Here is a 15,957-nt window from a genome sequence, read left to right as displayed (position 1 = left end):
GAGTGAAGTGTGTGGGGATCATAACTCAGGGGCAGAAGGCTATTGCATATTCCTCTCCACATGGAGGGAGGGGGCAAATTTTATGAGCTTACATTGTACAGTTCCCTATGCAGTGCAAGACGGTATAATTCTGGGTTTATACTCCAGAGGGGGTGCGTGCCTGAAGAGCTGAGAGTAGCCTTTGCATGCAGGGGCTGGTCAGAGAGCTTGCTTGTAACGGCAGCTGGGTGTGTCCCTACCTGTACGAATGCTGGTGTAAGTGCAGGCTGGAGGGCTTTGCAGCTTGTCACAGCAGTACAGTGTGAGAGGGAGCCCAGGCTCGTGGGTCAGTGGGCTCAGTGGTACCCCAGTTCCAGGCAGGACCCTGGAGGGAACACATCACATACAGCTCCAAAGCTGGAAGAGTCTTGGGTGAAGGACTCAATATGCTCAAACTGCAATGCAGACTTCAGTTAACCCTCAACAGGATGACTTAATAATGGGAACTACTAAGAGAGGAGTCATGACAAAGGAAGATGTATGACATTGTTCTTGCTTTTCTGTTTGCTTGGTCAGTTGCCAACCTGTAAAATTCAGTAATTTGGGAATGGATCTGCCAGTCAGGAATGTGAATTCAAAAACGTCTACTGTATATAAATTTGCTTCTGGTGTAAATACTTATTGCCTGATCTTGCATTCCTTTTGCACCCAAAACTCCTACTGACCTCAGTAGGGGATCTGGATGCATAAAGAATGCACAAGCCAGTCTACAGAGCTGCATTCAGGAGCAAATTCTGCCCTTTCATGCACAGCTGGATTGTGCAGTATTGCTGGTTAAGGAGAGGGGGCAAGGCAGGCTATGAAGGAGGAGTGCAACCCCAGCTGTGCATCTACAGGGGATCCCTGTGCAAATGTACACTCCAGATGAAGGAAGCAGAAGCCACCGTTACAGGAGTCTGGGGAAGCAGCAAGGCTGCAAAGTCCTTAGGCTGAAGTAACAGCTACACAGCAGCTCCATCTTTAAAGGTAGGGAGAAATCGTGCCCCTTTCCAAAGCATATTTCTCCAGCCCCCAGTTACCTGAAACATTTTGGCACAATAGAAGCAGTTTGCCCCTGGATACGTGAGGCTACATGCCTCAGTGCATTTCATTGATCTGGATGGATCTCCAAGTTCTGAGCCATTCATGAAATGTTTCTTCCTTGTTTTATATGTAATCACGAGCAGGACACTGACTATTTTACTTCCCCACTTCTCTTTCGCCCCCCACCCCACCCTCCAACTGATTTGGAGAGGAGCCTTTCATATAGATACATTTTGTGTAACAGCTGGATTTTAAGGCGAGAAAGAGTGCAGGTATGGGAGAAAGAAAATGATGTCATCACTAAGGCCACAGCGTATCCCAGATGCTGCATCCAGTTATGGTATGAAACCAAAATCCATGAAAACAGAGTAGCATTCAGTGTATTTACAGTTCAGTCACGCTTTAAAAGTGACACTAAGGGTAGGTCTACACTGGCAAAGTTACAACGCCACTCAGAGAGCACTGAAGGGAAACCGCTGTTGTGTGTTCACACTGTCAGCTGCCTGCACAACAGCGTGTTCACACTTGCAGCGGTATTCGGAGCGGTGCACTCTGGGCAGCTATCCCACAGAGCATCTCTTCCTCTTCTGCCGCTAAGGGTTGTGGGAAGGCGGAGGGGATCGCAGGGCATCCTGTCCCAAATTCCCCATGATGCATTGCTTCGCATCTCAGCAATCCCTGTGCTTCTGTCCACATTTGGCGCCATCTTTCAACGGTTTGCGTACTGTGCGCTCTGCCTCTTCAGTCTGCAGGAATGGATCCCGCACTGTTGACCAATATGCTGCTCGCTCTCAGTAACACGTCACGAGTGGCAGTGGAGTTATTCCTTAAACTCCAAAGGCAAGAGGAGTGTGACATTGATCTCGCCACGCGTACTAGCTATGACAAGATTGCTTGTGGCAGTCACAGAGGTGCTCACCACAGCGCAACACCACTTTTGGGCTTGGGACACAGGCACTGAGCGGTGGGATCACATCGTCATGCACGTCTGGAATGATAAGCAGTGGCTGCAGAACGGATGAGGAAACCCACATTCATGGGACTGTGTGATGAGCTCACCCCAGCCCTGCGGTGCAAGGACACGAGAATGAGAGCTGCCCTGCCGCTGGAGAAGCGCATGGCGATTGCGCTGTGGAAGCTGGCTACTCCAGACTGTTACCAATCAGTTGCCAACCACATCAGAGTGGGAAAGTCGAGCGTTGAACTCATGTTGACAGAAGTATGGAAGGTCATTAATTGCATCCTGCTCCAAAAGACCGTGACTCTGGGCAATGTGCATGACACTATGGATGGCTTTTTACAAATGGGCTTCCCTAACTGCGGAGGGGCGATAGATGGCATGCATACCCCAATTCTGGCACCAGACCACCTAGCCACTGAGTACATTAATCGCCAGGGGTATTTCTCAATGGTTCTCCAGGCACTTATGGATCATCGTGGGCGTTTCACAGACATTAACGCAGGCTGGTCCGGATGATTCTCACATCTTTCGGAACACTGGCCTGTTCAGAAAGCTGCAAGCAGGGACTTTCTTCTTGGACCAGAAGATCACCTTCAGGGATGTCAAAATGCCAATTATGATCCTGGGAGACCCCACGTACCCCTTAACACCATGGCTTATAAAGCCATACATGGAGCACCTTGACAGCAGCAAGGAGCAGTTCAACCACAGACTGAGCAAGTGCAGAATGACTGTTGAGTGTGCTTTTGGCCGTTTAAAGGCCCGCTGGTGCTGCCTATATGGGAGGTTGGACCTGGCCAATGACAACATTCCTATGCTTATAGGTGTGTGCTGTACACTCCATAATATTTGTGAAGGGAAGGGTACAAGTTTCACTCAGAGCTGGACCGCCGAGGTTCAGTGCCTGGAGGTTGAATTGGAACAGCCAGAGACCAGGGCTATTAGAGGGGCGCAGCGCAGGGCCATAAAGATCAGGGATGCCATGAGGCAGCAATCTGAAGATGAAAGCCACTAATATTTGTTGCTATGCTCAGGAGTGCAATGCTTGTAATATTAGGAGGTGATTATGGTTGATGCAGACGATGTAATATGAAGGTTTAAGAAAATTGCCTATTGCTTTAAAGGGCTCTGTTTGCTTTCAGTTAATAGAATAAAGATTGCTTTCAAACCAACACAATTATTTTATTAAAAAAGAACAACCGGAGGAGAGCGACAAACAAACAAATAAAAACACATCAATGCTGAGCGGGATGGGGGAAGGAAGGGAGTCCCAGGACAGTTAAAGATTTGTGTATGTCCAGGTATCATATCCAACCTTCTCCTTTGGAGTACAGTGCCGCGGGCACTATACTTCAGCAAAGCAAAACTGCAGAGGGACGGGGGTTGAGTGCAGTGGGTACTGGGAGTCCACAGTGCTGGACTGTGACGGGGCAGGAGTGAAATGCAGCAGATACAGACTGGAACCAGGAGGCTGATAAGAGCATGATGGTGGCATCGGGGAGGATGGGAAGGAGTTTTGCGATATCAGCTACAGGGGAGGGCGGGCGCGGATCTGCTTGGTTTGCAGTGCTAGTATCACAGGGAACGTGTCCGCTTGGTGCTCCATAACGTTTAAAAGCCGCTCCGTGACTTTGTTCTGGTGCGCCGCGATCTCCTTCTGGTCCCTCTTCTCGCTGTCCCACCACTCCTTCAATTCCTGTTTCTCGGCCGCGGAGTGCATCGTGACCTCACACAGAAAGTCCTCTTTAGTACTCCATGGTCGCTTTCTAATTCTGCACAGCCGTTCAGCTGGTGATAACAAAGAGGGAGGCTGGGCTCCCAAGGTCATACCTGTGAAGCCAAAATGCAACATTTTACAGAAGCAGTATTGTTGGCAACACACAGACCACTGATTCAGTGATTTAAAACACAGCCACTATTCACACACCTGTCACTAACTGGCTGACCCCAGGCAAGCACATGTGCCACAAAACCCCCAAAGTGGTGAGTAACTGCAGGGGCAGGGGAAATCAGTGTTCCAGGACCACACTGTACACTGGGCACGTGGCTCCTGGGGAGAGCCAGCACTGTAGGGAGCAGCCTTATAATCATTCCTGTCCCCACATTTTCCAGAAGCCGTGTCTTCTCCAAGACTGAGGCTTCCGCCCTGGCCCTTATGCAACTCGCCTGTGTGCAGCAATGGGTCCCCTCCACCCCCCCACCAGTGACAGCAGAGTGGTGCGGGGAAGTTACCCTTAATGGGGCAAGAAACAAAGCAGCTCTGCCAAAGAACCTGTGGCAGCAGATTGCCCAGTATCTCCATGAGAGTTTCGTGAAGATCTCTCGGCCAGATTCCCGTGAAGTGAGGGAGTAATCAACACCCTGATCCACCACTCAGACTAGACATTTGGTGGTAAACGCATCATACAGACACAAGCCTCCTTTCTGCAACCCTCCTGCCCCCAACAACTCACTTCAGCGATTCCCAAAATCAAAGCCACTTACCAGGGGCCTCCTCTCCTGTTTGCGCTTCGCCAAGATCTGACAGCTGTGACTGGCTAGCCTCCTCCGGGGTAGAGAAGACCTCCTGGCTGCATGCAGCTCTGACCTCCTGGCTGCATGCAGCTCTGACCTCCAAGTCGTCCTCTGCCTCTGGGTCCCCCTCCCTCTCCACATCCTCGTCCAAGATTTCCTCCTCCTGGCTCGGTCCAGTCTCGACTGGTATGCGAGCCACCGGAGTAGCCACAGTGACCTTCGCAGTGGAGGTGGGGTCACCACCGAGTATTGCATCCAGCTCTTTGTAGAACCAGCAGCTCGTGCGCACAGCACCAGAGCAGCAGATTCCCTCCCATGCCTTGTGGTAGGCATTCCGCAGCTCCTTCACTCTGACCCTGTACTGCACTGTGTCCCGGTTATGGCCCCTTTCTGTCACATATCGTGAAATCTGTCTATAGATATCATATTCCTATGGCTGGAGCGCAGCTGGGACTGGACAGCCTCCTGTCCCCAAATGCTGATGAGGTCCAGCAGCTCGGCATTGCTCCAAGTGGATCGCCTGGTGCATGGAACAGGTATGGCCACCTGGAAAGATGCGCTCAGACCACTGCATGCATCACTGAGCAAACAGGAAGGGGACTTTCAAAATTCCCAAGGAATGTAAGGGGTGGGGATGACGGTTGGTCGCTTATGGGCAGGGCAGTAGAGTTCAAACTGATGACCAGAGAAGCGAGACCAGGCATTGTAGGACACCTCCCGGAGGCCAATCGCAGCACTGTAATCGACCAGGGTGTCTACACTGGCACTGCGGTGCTGTAGTCCCGGCGCAGACAGCTGTATGCCTCTCGTTGGGGTGGGTTTTTTACAGCGCTGCAACTGCGCAGTTTCTGCACACTAAGTGGCTTAGTAGAGTGTACACCTCAGGAGTTACAATGAAAAAAGGTGCTTTCCTGTGCAGAAACTTGCCAGTGTAGACAAGGCCTAAGTGAAATCCCTCCTCTTATTCCCAGCCAGGTGCTAATAGTCTTCTCTACCCCATTCCTATCAGGTTGATAAATAAGAAGAGTGAACTTCCCTCAGGCTACAGCTTCATTCTTGCGTTGGCCTCATGTGAGGGCGGCCATGCTGTGAAACAGCACTAGTGCTGCAGAGCAATTGCGTAAGCAGCTGACCAGTTATGCTAGCTCACAGTGCAGTTTATATCCCCTGATAGGTCACCTAATTCATGTTAAAAGCACCAGCGCGCTGGAGTTAAGAGGTTTGGTGGTGAACCTGACCCAAGTTTCAGGAACCACTCAAATTATATCTCAAGTCAACCCTGCAGTGAAGACAGGAAGACATCCAGGAAATGAACCAGTACCGAACTGAGACATCAATAAAGATTATCTACCCCACCTGGAGGTACAAAGCAGCTGGAAACCAAATTAATCTGCTACCAGGGACCGTGGCATATTGGGGAGCAGGGGAGGCATGGTCCAGGGAAAAGGGCATGGCTGCACTCAGAAATCCACAGCTGCCATAAATGCCTCTTATGGGATTTAAGCATGTGCTTAAATGCCTTCCGGAATAGGGATGGGATTTTACTCACTTCCTTACAGTTAAACATGTGCTGAAGTGCTTTGCTGAATTGGTGCCCAAGATCCCAATCAATACAATTCACCGGGGCATATGGTTTTCCCCTCGTTTCCATGAGGCTAAGAGAGACAGCAACATACCTCCAGATTTGCTCCCTGTTCAGTCATTCTAGCAATAACTCATCTGAGATTAAGCAGTTTTCCCGATGCAGAACCTTAGAACAGTTTGCACAAGCTAAGAAAATAATATATTTTTTCTGAGAACAACTGACACCGTTTTCACTTCTCCAGTGCCCACTGGGATGCTTGTTTCCCTGCTCTGGGGATTTTTCCTTAGTCTCTCTTCCTCTCATCTCCCAAACCATTCATTCTCCCCCTTTCAAAGTGCGCCCATTGTAAATGGCACTGAATATTAACAAAGCCATTGAGCTCTGGCTCCCTTTTTATGGGACTCTTGCCTTTTGAATTGCAGTGGCTGTGGAGAGGGAAAGCCCAGAGTGATTAAAGGCCATGAAGTTTCTCAGAAAGAGGGAGGAGTACTCTGGGCATTTCTCACAGGGTCCTAAAGTCCTTTGACTTGTAATAGATTTAAAAGAGCATTTCTTAGAATATCAGGGTTAGAACGGACTTCATCTAGTCCAACCCCCTGCTCAAAGCAGGGCCAATCCCCAGACAGATTTTTACCCCAGTTCCCTAAATGGCCCCCTCAAGGACTGAACTCACAACCCTGGATTTAGCAGGCCAATGCTCAAACCACTGAGCTAGGAGACATCTTCAATAGCTGGGATTAGAATTGCCCTTTAATCGCTGTGTTCCAGTCATTAGGCTTTGTTCCTAGTCTCATATATAAAATTTTACATCCCTCCCCACACACATCCAATCCTAGAATTACTGAGTTTAAACTGCTTCGTACCCCACTTATTGGTGCAGGGTAGGCATTCAGACCTTGGGGAAAGCTCCGCTGGACCAGCAGCAGGCTCATGCTAAGCATGGTCTCTCGGTAATAGCAAAATCTGTCCAAAGCATGCTGAGTGTGGTCAATGAAGCCAAAAGACGACACACACATTCAAATGAACTAAGACTGGTAATTAAAACAAAAATGATTACAGAGCATTCTAACCACACTAGTCTCAATACAGTTAAGCTCATGAAAGGGTTTCCACTGCAGACCCCAACTTTAAAGGGGGTTAGAGCTATCATTTAAAAGTGTGTTTCCTTGCTGTGCATCAGAAGTATCCACCTACCAGGCGGGAGAGGAGGAATTGTTTTGAAAGTCTGGTTAAGATAGTCATTCCGTTATTCTAGTGGGCAAGCGACATCTATAAAACAAAGTCTGTAGGACACTGATCGACAAAATGGATTAGGCTAGAGGCATTCCACAACACAGGGATTGTCATGAAAACTGCAAACACGCAGATCTCATCTACAATAGTCTTAACACCCCACACACAAAATGGCTAGTCAGTGGAGAACACCATCCTTTAGAGGTTACATTTCTGAGTAAACTATTTCAGGGGAACTAGATGCTTTATTCAAATCAGAGTATGTATAGTCTTACCACAGGCCTTTCATCCACTGGAGTCTGTACTTCTGTTAATAAAAGTCAATCAAGATTTTCTCGTAAGATCTATTCATGACAAACCCATGCTGTATATTGATTACAGTTCCTTCATTCTCCAGAAAGGTTAGAACATAACTGTGGAATTTAGCCACCGGCCTGCACTGGGGTCAGTGAACACGGCCCAGCGTGGAGCATTCTGCCTCAGGCAATTTGTTAAGGGATGCAGCGTATTCCCCACTGGTGCCCCTACTCCCCAACCCCCTCTGCTCCCAGAAGATAGTTATTTCCACACCCCCGAAAGCTGCAATTCTGGATGATTTACACAAAGGAAGGGAGCGGAGGGAAGACAGAGTTTCTTACTGCCTACCCTGACCCCATACAGCTGCATAAGGGCTGAGCACAAATGAGCTGTCAGATTTTCTTAATCGTTGCTCCATTATTTCAGCAAGGACAGGAGTTAGACATAGGAGGCAAGAATTGCCAGGATCTCTCTCTTCTCCCTTGGTCAAATCAGCAGCACAAACTCTTCCCCTCACCCCCACCTCTCCTGACATTTCCAAAGGAGACAGAATTTTAGTTGAGAGCAACTGAAGTCCAGAAAGCAAGTAACCCACTGGCAATGGCAGAGCAGTTTTCCACACCCAGCACCATTCACCGAGGACTTCAAACAGGTAGCTCAGGATCCACACATATCAAGGCCCAATTCAACAAGGACTACATGTGCTTAAGTGCCTATTGACTTGAACAGGATTACTCCATGCTGGAAGATATGCAAATGCTTGAGCACATTTGATTTCAGGCAGCCAGGCATTTTTGAAAATCCCACTAAGCACTTATCTGCATCTTTAGGAACCTAATACCTAAAAATCTGGCCCTAAGTGACCCAGGCATTTAGGCACCTAAGTCCCATTGATTTTCAATGAGATTTAGGCTCCTAAGCACCTATATCACTTTTGTTACTATCATCCTTGGCTGATAAATAGCTATGAGATAAAAGGCTCCAAAATGAGCCATACAGTTCCTTTGAAATCCAGGCACATCATTACACGACTGATCAAAATATACTTGCCTCAGTAGAGCTGGTCAAAATCTGAACATTTTAAAAACCTGTGAAAATTTGAACCTGAATAAAAATATGCAGTTATGTATTCTGCGTTTTTAAACTCCTGAAATTCATGGGCGGTAGATCTTCAACTAGTGTAAACGGTCATAGCTCCACGGATGGCAATAGAACTAACACCCCCTAATACTCTGCCCTGGCTATCCATGTAACTTTCATGCACACCTGGATACGCAGGCATAAGTGCCCAACTGTAAAGCTGAATTTCATTCTTTGCACCACAACCATAATGTTACACTGACACATTTAAGACAGAAGAGATAAAAACGTGATTTTTTTTAAACACTCAAGAAACTGCATGAGACTGTGTACTAGATCACGTACATATTGATACAGTTGTAATGGCTCAATGAACTACAAAGTCTGGGCTATTATATTCTGCCCTATAAACTACCCCTGGGGAAGTCTGTGCCACTGCGCAGGTGCAGAATTAATGACCCCTGAAGATTTTTTTCCCCCACCACAAAAAATACATTCTGCCGGAGAGGCACTGCAGTTACGCCTTTTGCCCACCAGGGGCTGCTGTGTAAGGTGAGCTGAGACACATGGGTCAGGGCAGATGTGCCTGACTGAATGGGAGAAGCTAGGGGTCAGCTAGGTTCTGCATGGGGGAGGCTCCCCAACTCCTTAACAATCCCTTCCCCCCAAAAGAACCTGTTCCATACTTCTCCCACCCCCACGCAACAACCCTCCAGGTTCACTTCCAGGCTCCTTCCCAGCAATTACTTCCCTCAGCTCCTCTGTTACCCTGACTCCTCCAAAGCCCTTGCACTGCTTCTGAGGGGTGCGGGAAATACAGTTCTGTATTGTAGTTTAAATGAATTATTACTCAAAGTTATGTATTGATATGCCCAATACGGAATCTATTTGTCAAAAACATTTCCTGAATCTTTTTTCAGTGTCTGTCTGTATTGTTACAGACATACTTGCTGACAGGTATTATGAAATAAATTACCAAAATAATGGAAACTGAAATGATCATGTTGTGTTATTTTGACAAATAAAATAAGTAGAATTTTAAAATATTGTGCACAGAATGTTTAATATTTTGGTGAAGAATTCACCCAGGAGTAATAAACCAAAGGACCAAATTCTTCTTCCATGTAACCCAGTGTAACTATGGAGGAAATTCACTGGAATTATTGGAGTTACTCCATATTCAACTGGGAAAAGAATTGTGGGTGTCTCTGAGCAGGGCAGTAACTAACCAGGGAATTAATAAAACAAAGTTATTAAAAGTAGTTTCCTTTCCTGGCTTCTTATGACTGTTATCATTGATGTTTGTCATAAATGTGCCAATATTTCAACTTAAATAGATTTTCATTTACACGCAGGACCCCTTTAAACTAATCTGGCAGCAAATTACACACACACACACACTAAAAGGCACCTTTACATTCTCAGAGCCTTACTGTAAATAAGAACCAGGACCAAAACATCACCCCTAAATAGGAGAAAAAAGTATCTTTTACTCATCTATGAAAAAAAATTAATCAACTTCTTTACTATTCTTTATGAAAAAGGGAGATCACTTTGTTTTAATGGCCATAATGCTTTGCTTGATCTCCAAAGTTATTTTTGATGTTCTCAGAGCTCTGCACCTGGCATTTCTGAGCACGAAGCATTTTGTTCCTAAGCTTGGCACTGAAGTTTGTGCCACGGATAATATTCTAATGTAAATCAGACTTCAGACTTATTTTGCGTCTTTTGATGTCTAACCAGCTCAAGAGGCTTCAAAGCAAGACACTGGTAAGCAGAGATATCAATCGATCACCCAGTGGATTTAGATTTTTTTCACCTCCTTCCAGAGATGCTGAACTTTTCAGAGCTGCAACTGGTTAATTGCAAGGTTTGCATGGTGGCTCACTGATGTGGTTTATTAAACAGACTTCAGGGGTTATGCTGAACTGTTTCAACTTACTCTTGGGCTCAATTGCTGTTCCCAGTTAGAAGCTCAAAACTGTGGTGAGAAAGAACATGGTCCTTTCATATGTACGAGTGTACAAAATATCACTGACCATTTTTTAAACACTTAACTATAAGTGGCCACAGTTTATTACTCTTCTTCAAATCAGTTATTGCTTTTGAACAAAAAAAAAACACCTCTTAATACTACAGTAGCTAAAGGCAACAAAAACAACAAATGATGGCCATACATTTTTCCAATACTGACAGTCCTGTTAAGCAAATATACAACTTAATAAAGTTGGTTTCAAAACTATCACAAGCCAACCCTGACAGGTTATTTGTTTAAACTGTTATAAATCTATCTGTAATGCAGTAGAAATGAACTCCAAGGATTGCTTAGCCACAAGGGCACTAATTAAAGAGTAAGCTTTTAGAAGGATATCTCCGAAGGTACCTACATGGATTTAAGAGCCCAAGCCCCTTTGAAAGTCCATAGGATTTGTGCTCCTAAATCTCTTGGATGCTTTTTAAAATCTTCCCTCCCTTAATGCTTTTTTTAAGTGTTAAAATGAAATGAGGTATTGCATTTGTATATAATACAATTACTGTTTCCAACATTCAGTGCTATTTTAAAGAAGAAATCAAATATAAATTAAATGCCAGTTGATAATTAACTAGCACTTTAGAACCGAGCTTTCATTATTGTTTATTTGTATTATGATAGTAGCACCTATCATAGAAATCATAAAAGAAAAGAAAGGTGGCTTTGTTTTGTTACAAATCTAGATAAGTAAATAAATGTAATTCTTTTAGTTAGAAACCACATAACTTTTAGAGCAAAGCATTTAAGTTTCTCAGCTTCTTTGGCTGCTTTTTCATATTTTACAGGGACAGCAAAAAAGAAAAAATGATATATTATTAAGTACAAAAATCATTGCTAAATCCCACTTTATAAATTCTAAATTAACCAAAGAATTAGCTGAACTGACAAATCAGATTTTGTGTAAATTGTTAAAAGATCAACAACCCACAGATCTGTAGCAGTAGATTTATGAATGTGATTACTTCACCAATAAAATTTAAACTGAACTCAAAACACACAAAAATCTGTTCCATATGAATGACACTCCTGGGCATTAGCATGTCTGTAAAAACAGACTAGTAAATTCAATTAAACTGAGTTATTAATACACTTTTTATGCAGACAAGTCACTGTCTTGTTTAAAAAGAAACATGGAGATTCTGAAATTATGCTCAGGAGATTAGAAGCCATCATAATCACTTTTGGCTGAATTGAGAACTCTTCACCATACAAATGTACAACTAATAACAGGTGTACATGAGGAGTTATTTTGCTTTTGAAAATAAAGGGCCAAATTCTGCACTCAGTAAGACCAGGGTAACTGAGAATAACTCCCAATAATCTCATCTAAAACAGGTACTTTGACTATAGTCAAAAGTGCATAATGATAACAAACCTCTAACAAAATAATTCTACTTCAGAACAAATTGAATGATCTCCACAAAAACATCAATGACCATTTTCTTTCCTGGTAGATGTACAGTATATCTACATAACCAGAAGTATTATATAGTCAACCATTTATACATCTCTTCAGATCCTAAAAGCCCCAATGACAGAAGCATCAAGGTTCTCTTTTTCCCCCTCCTCCCTAGTCTTCATTTCGGAAAGGTTAGGTAACAGTTAAGGATATTTATTTATGTAAGTATACACACATACACTTTAGGTTCTTCTGCATTCTGATAGCCAAATGAAATGAATAAATTGTCAAAGTTGACCTCAACTTTCCCCTTAGGTTTCCTGAACCTTTTAATCATTTCAGATTTAAGATAGTCTACCAAGTTAAATTATAGTTAATGACGTTGCTGAAATTACAAAATAAGCTGCAAAGAAACGGCACCTATTCGAATTTGAAATATCATTCTTCCCTCATTTTTTACCTTTAAGTACTATTTCAGTAAAAACTCAGACACACCATATTACCTATTCTCTCTTCCACTGTAAATGGTGGTTGATATGCCAATTACTCATGATCTGAAGCATTAACCTTCTAGATTGATTTGAGAGAGAGAAGCAGAATTCTGATTTCAAGTTAACATGACATTACTTTCAAGTTGTACTTGAAATCAACATATAAAACAGCTACTCTAAAACTCTAGTAAAGCTATGTATCCACCCCCCCCCCCAACAATACAGGATATAAAAATCACTTTTGTGTAACTTTGTTTCCAATTAAAAATATCTAATGGTTGAGTGTTAAAGTGTAACAGCTTCAGCCAAAATGTCCTAATCTGAATACTTGAACTCAAGCACCTAGATCCATGTATGGACTGATTTTCAGAAACGGTGAGGTGAGCTGGAGGTGTTCAGCACTTTTGAAAATCAGGCCATTCGTTGAGGTGCCCAAATATGGATTCAGGGCCCTAAGTTTAGCACCCAAGTTAGAAAATTTGGCCTTCATCTACACCAGGTCATAGTGTTTAAAAAAATTCCTCTCACCTACCCTTTCCATCCAGTATTAAAAACTATAGCTACAAAAACATGAAGAGGGAGCAGTTCAGATTGAGAAGAATTCTACTTATCCAGGCACACTATAATACAGAGAACTACACAGCAACTTTTTCATTGTCTCCATCCCTCTCTTCAATGTTCAATTTGAATTAGGGAGAAACATGAGATCTGTACAGTAACTTCACACTGTGCAGCAAAAAAGCACAAGAGCCAATTTTAAACGTGTATGGTAGGAAGAGGCCTGTGTCATTAAACTGGAAGAAAAAGATTTTTTGTTTTAATATATAAAGAATCCAGCATACCAAACTAACAGTTAAAAAAAATTCAATGAGTTCAAGACCATATGGCCTAGTCGGATTATTGTACACCTTTCATACAGTGCAAAGTCTTTAATAACTAAACTACCCTGTGCAAACCCTGTTCTACTTGATAGTGCTGTGTCATTTTTACAACAGTCACTCTTATCTTTAACACCTTCACACTCCTATGTGTAGGAAACACCGCTGACCAGTTTTTGAACACTCTCTGTGGAAACGCTGAAAGTTTTTAAAATCAACACAAAGGGAGTACACAGTCTGTTTCTTTCACAAGCTGGTCCAGTAACAATGCAGCAAAAAAAAAAAAAAAAAAAGTAATAAGCACATCAACTAAAAGGAACACTGTTAACTAAGGACGTTTTTTCCAGGCCTTACGCAACTGTAAAATCAGCAGCTGAAATGTTGCAGATTTGCAAAGTAAAATACCTAAGAACTACAATTTATTGGACCAATTTGTGTGTGAGAGGCACAAGCTTTGGAACCGCACCTAGCTCTGTATCACCAACAGAAGTTGGTCCAATAAAAGATATTACCTCACCCACCTTGTCTCTAAATCCTGGGACCCACAGGGCTACAACTACTACGCTGCGCACAACAACTACAATGACTAGATAAGGAAAAGCGGCCCCAGTCAATGGCTGACAGCAAACTCTAATTATTATCATTCATCACTGGCACAAAAACAGCACAGATCGCCAAACGAATACACTGATCCTGCAGGGAGGTATGTGCTTAACCTCAAGCCTGGACGTCAACAGACTCACAAAAAATAAAGCACCTGTATAACTGTTTACAGGTGGAGGGCCTAAAGGATGGATGGGGGGGGGGGAGGATATGAACTGGGACACTTCAAGGGCTCGATCCTGTGATTTGCTGAGGACCTACTGCCAGGTCCCCCAACCCTCAAATCCCACTGGGTTCTCGAGAGGGGCTCAGCATTTTGCAGGATTAGGCCCGCTCCTGCTTCCCGCTGAAGTCCACGGCAAGCGGGACCGTACCGTGAAGGAAAAGGAAGAGCCCGTGAATTCACCACCTACTGAGCAGGCAAAGGAGCAAGAACCCAGGGGAGGGAGGAACCTCAGGCACCGCAGAAAGGGAGCGAACAGGATTTGACCCTCCCTTCCCTCCCCCCCCCCCCCCAAAAAAAAACAACAGAGGAACCAGGAAAGCTTGAGGTGAGCCCAGCTCCCACCCCGGGGAGATCGACGGACTTACACATAGACGGGCCAGGCGGGGAGGTCCCTGGGGAGCTCCGTCAGCCCCCGATGGCTGCAGTCCAGCAGCTCCCCGGTGCAAGCGCAGCTCGCGGCGCAGCGCGGCTCGGAGCCGGAGCCGGGGCGCATCAGGACCAGCAAAAGGAAAGTCAAACGAGGAGCGGACCGCAGCAGCGGGGCCCCCACGACCGGCCGCGCCATTTTGTTCCGCTGCCCCCCGGGGGCCAAAGCGGAGTGAGCGGCACGAAAGCAGGCCAGTCCCAGGCAGCGCTAAGCGGAGCGTGTCCAGCAAGCGGTCCGGGATCGGCGGTGCCCCGCGCTAGGCTCCCCGCGCCACCAGTTGCGCCATGGCCGACTGGCTTCTCCGCTGCACAAGTCCTGCCGGAGGGGGGGAGGCGGCGTGACCGGGAGTCGCTGCTACGGCTGTTTCGGAAGGCAGGCGGCTGGGCAGGGGTGCATCCCCCGCGCGTGGAGTCACTGCAGCACCCGGGGCGCCCCGGGACGGCGCCTGTCAGCGCCCTGCCGCCCCCCGGGGCGCTTGCATGGCAGAGTCCGGCTCCGCTCCCGAGGCGGGGGTGGGGAAATCAAGGCACCGACGTGTTCCCCGCTAAAGAGCCGCCGGCAACAGCACAAGCCCCCACCCGCGGGTCCGCCAAAGCTCAGCTCAGTCCCCGCGGCCGGGCCACGTCCCGCTCCCCGCCGGTCTCTCGCTCGCTCCTCGAGCCCAGGGCACGGGGCTCAGTCCCGCAGCCGCCCCGCCACCGCCGGGGGCTGCATCGCCGCCCGCCCTGCCCGCGTGGGCCGATGCCGCGCTCTCAGGCAGCTTCCCCGCACGGGCAGCGCCGCCTCCTCCACCGCGGGGCAGCTCCCCCTGCTCGCGCTCCCGGGCCCCCTTCCTGCCGGCCCCGGGCCGGGGACGAGCCCTGCCAGCCAGCCACACCGATCCCCGCGAGCCTCCCCCGGGCCGCTGCCGCCCGAGCCCCCCGCAGCCGCGATCGCGTTCCCGGCCCCCGAGCGCAGCTCTAGTCTCAAGCCCACGTTGGATACATCGCAACATTCCCCCCCTTCGCTCCGCTCCCATTGGCCGCCCGGCGTTCTAGAGCGTGCCCGCGCGCCGCTGGATTGGACAGCCGGCCCCCCCGGTTTGGATACACAACGTTCCATTGATGTTGGCGGCCCGTCAATCAGAGGTGAGAGGTCCCGCCTCCCTTTCCCACCCAAGGTGTGAAAGC

At 46.6% G+C, this 15,957-nt stretch overlaps 1 protein-coding gene across 1 annotated transcript in view; it reads right to left on the bottom strand.

Moving 5' to 3' along the window:
* Window positions 1–15,689, bottom strand: part of LRIG1 (leucine rich repeats and immunoglobulin like domains 1) — a 130,113-nt gene extending 114,424 nt beyond the window's left edge. The window contains exon 1 of the mRNA XM_039546645.1: window positions 14,727–15,689. Coding sequence (XP_039402579.1) covers window positions 14,727–14,926 — 200 coding nt within the window. The 5' untranslated portion in view covers window positions 14,927–15,689. The remainder of the gene's footprint in view (window positions 1–14,726) is intronic.
* Window positions 15,690–15,957: the final 268 nt, after the last annotated feature.

The sequence above is a fragment of the Mauremys reevesii genome, linkage group 7 (assembly GCF_016161935.1).
Source record: "Mauremys reevesii isolate NIE-2019 linkage group 7, ASM1616193v1, whole genome shotgun sequence".
In the NCBI taxonomy this organism is placed as follows: Eukaryota; Metazoa; Chordata; order Testudines; family Geoemydidae; genus Mauremys; species Mauremys reevesii.
This window is presented reverse-complemented; position numbering and strand designations above follow the sequence as displayed.